At 60.0% G+C, this 829-nt stretch overlaps 1 protein-coding gene across 1 annotated transcript in view; it reads left to right on the top strand.

Annotated features, from left to right (window-relative positions):
- Positions 1–19: 19 nt before the first annotated feature.
- Positions 20–829, top strand: part of CRABP2 (cellular retinoic acid binding protein 2) — a 5,067-nt gene continuing 4,257 nt past the window's right edge. Inside the window, exon 1 of the mRNA XM_005867596.2 lies at positions 20–259. Within this exon, the coding sequence (XP_005867658.1) occupies positions 190–259 (70 nt within the window). The 5' untranslated portion in view covers positions 20–189. The remainder of the gene's footprint in view (positions 260–829) is intronic.

The raw sequence follows: 829 nt of genomic DNA, 5'->3' as shown, positions 1-829 counted from the left end.
GGGCCCGCACCGGGTATAAAAACTGCCCGCGCGGGAGCCCCGGCCAGCTTCGGGGTTGTCCTGGGACGTGTCCTGCTTCCCGAGCCTCACGCTCTGGCGAAGGCGGCGGCCACATATCGTTTGACTAAAGGACTCACCGTCCAGTGCTCCAGCCGAAGACCCTAAGGGCCCGCCACCAGCGCCGCCACCATGCCCAACTTCTCTGGCAACTGGAAGATCGTCCGATCGGAAAACTTCGAGGATTTGCTCAAAGTGCTGGGTAAGGAGATTTGCAAGGGCCCCGGAGAGGGAGTATTCGGAGGCGGGTAAGAGTAAGAAAGGAAGGGGGGTAGAATCAGGGCTTAGGGGTCCCGGGGTGCTGGGCCGGGCCACCTAAATCCTGCTTTCTCTGGCGGGGCGCCCACCGATGCCAGCTCCTGCAGTGACTCAGCCTGTGAATCAAGTAGAAACCAGAAGCACGAGGTCCGTATCCCTTTGGGTGGGGAAGAGGGGCTCTCTTCAGTTCAGGAGCTGCAAACCCTGCATCCAGGCAGGGAGCCTGGGGCCCTACCCCCCACCCTCCGAGACCTTTTGGCCTCCTTCCCTTGTCCCCGCTGGTAACCCAGCCCAGGCAAGTTCCTTCCCCATGTGCCGTTCTCCACCCGCCAGGTGATGGCCACCCCAGCGCCCCCTTGGCCCTCCTTCCTTCCCCCTTCAGCACTTCCCACTCTGCTCCCTCTTCACCCCCCACCCCCCCCATCTGTGAGACAAGTATTTTCCTACAGCGAGTTCCAGAAACCTAAAATTGCTCTAGATAATTATCACTTTCTTCGATTTCAAGAAATGGCTT

The sequence above is a fragment of the Myotis brandtii genome, unplaced genomic scaffold (assembly GCF_000412655.1).
Source record: "Myotis brandtii unplaced genomic scaffold, ASM41265v1 scaffold250, whole genome shotgun sequence".
NCBI lineage: Eukaryota > Metazoa > Chordata > Mammalia > Chiroptera > Vespertilionidae > Myotis > Myotis brandtii.
The sequence above is the reverse complement of the archived record's forward strand: the minus strand, read 5'-3'. Positions and strand labels throughout refer to the sequence as shown.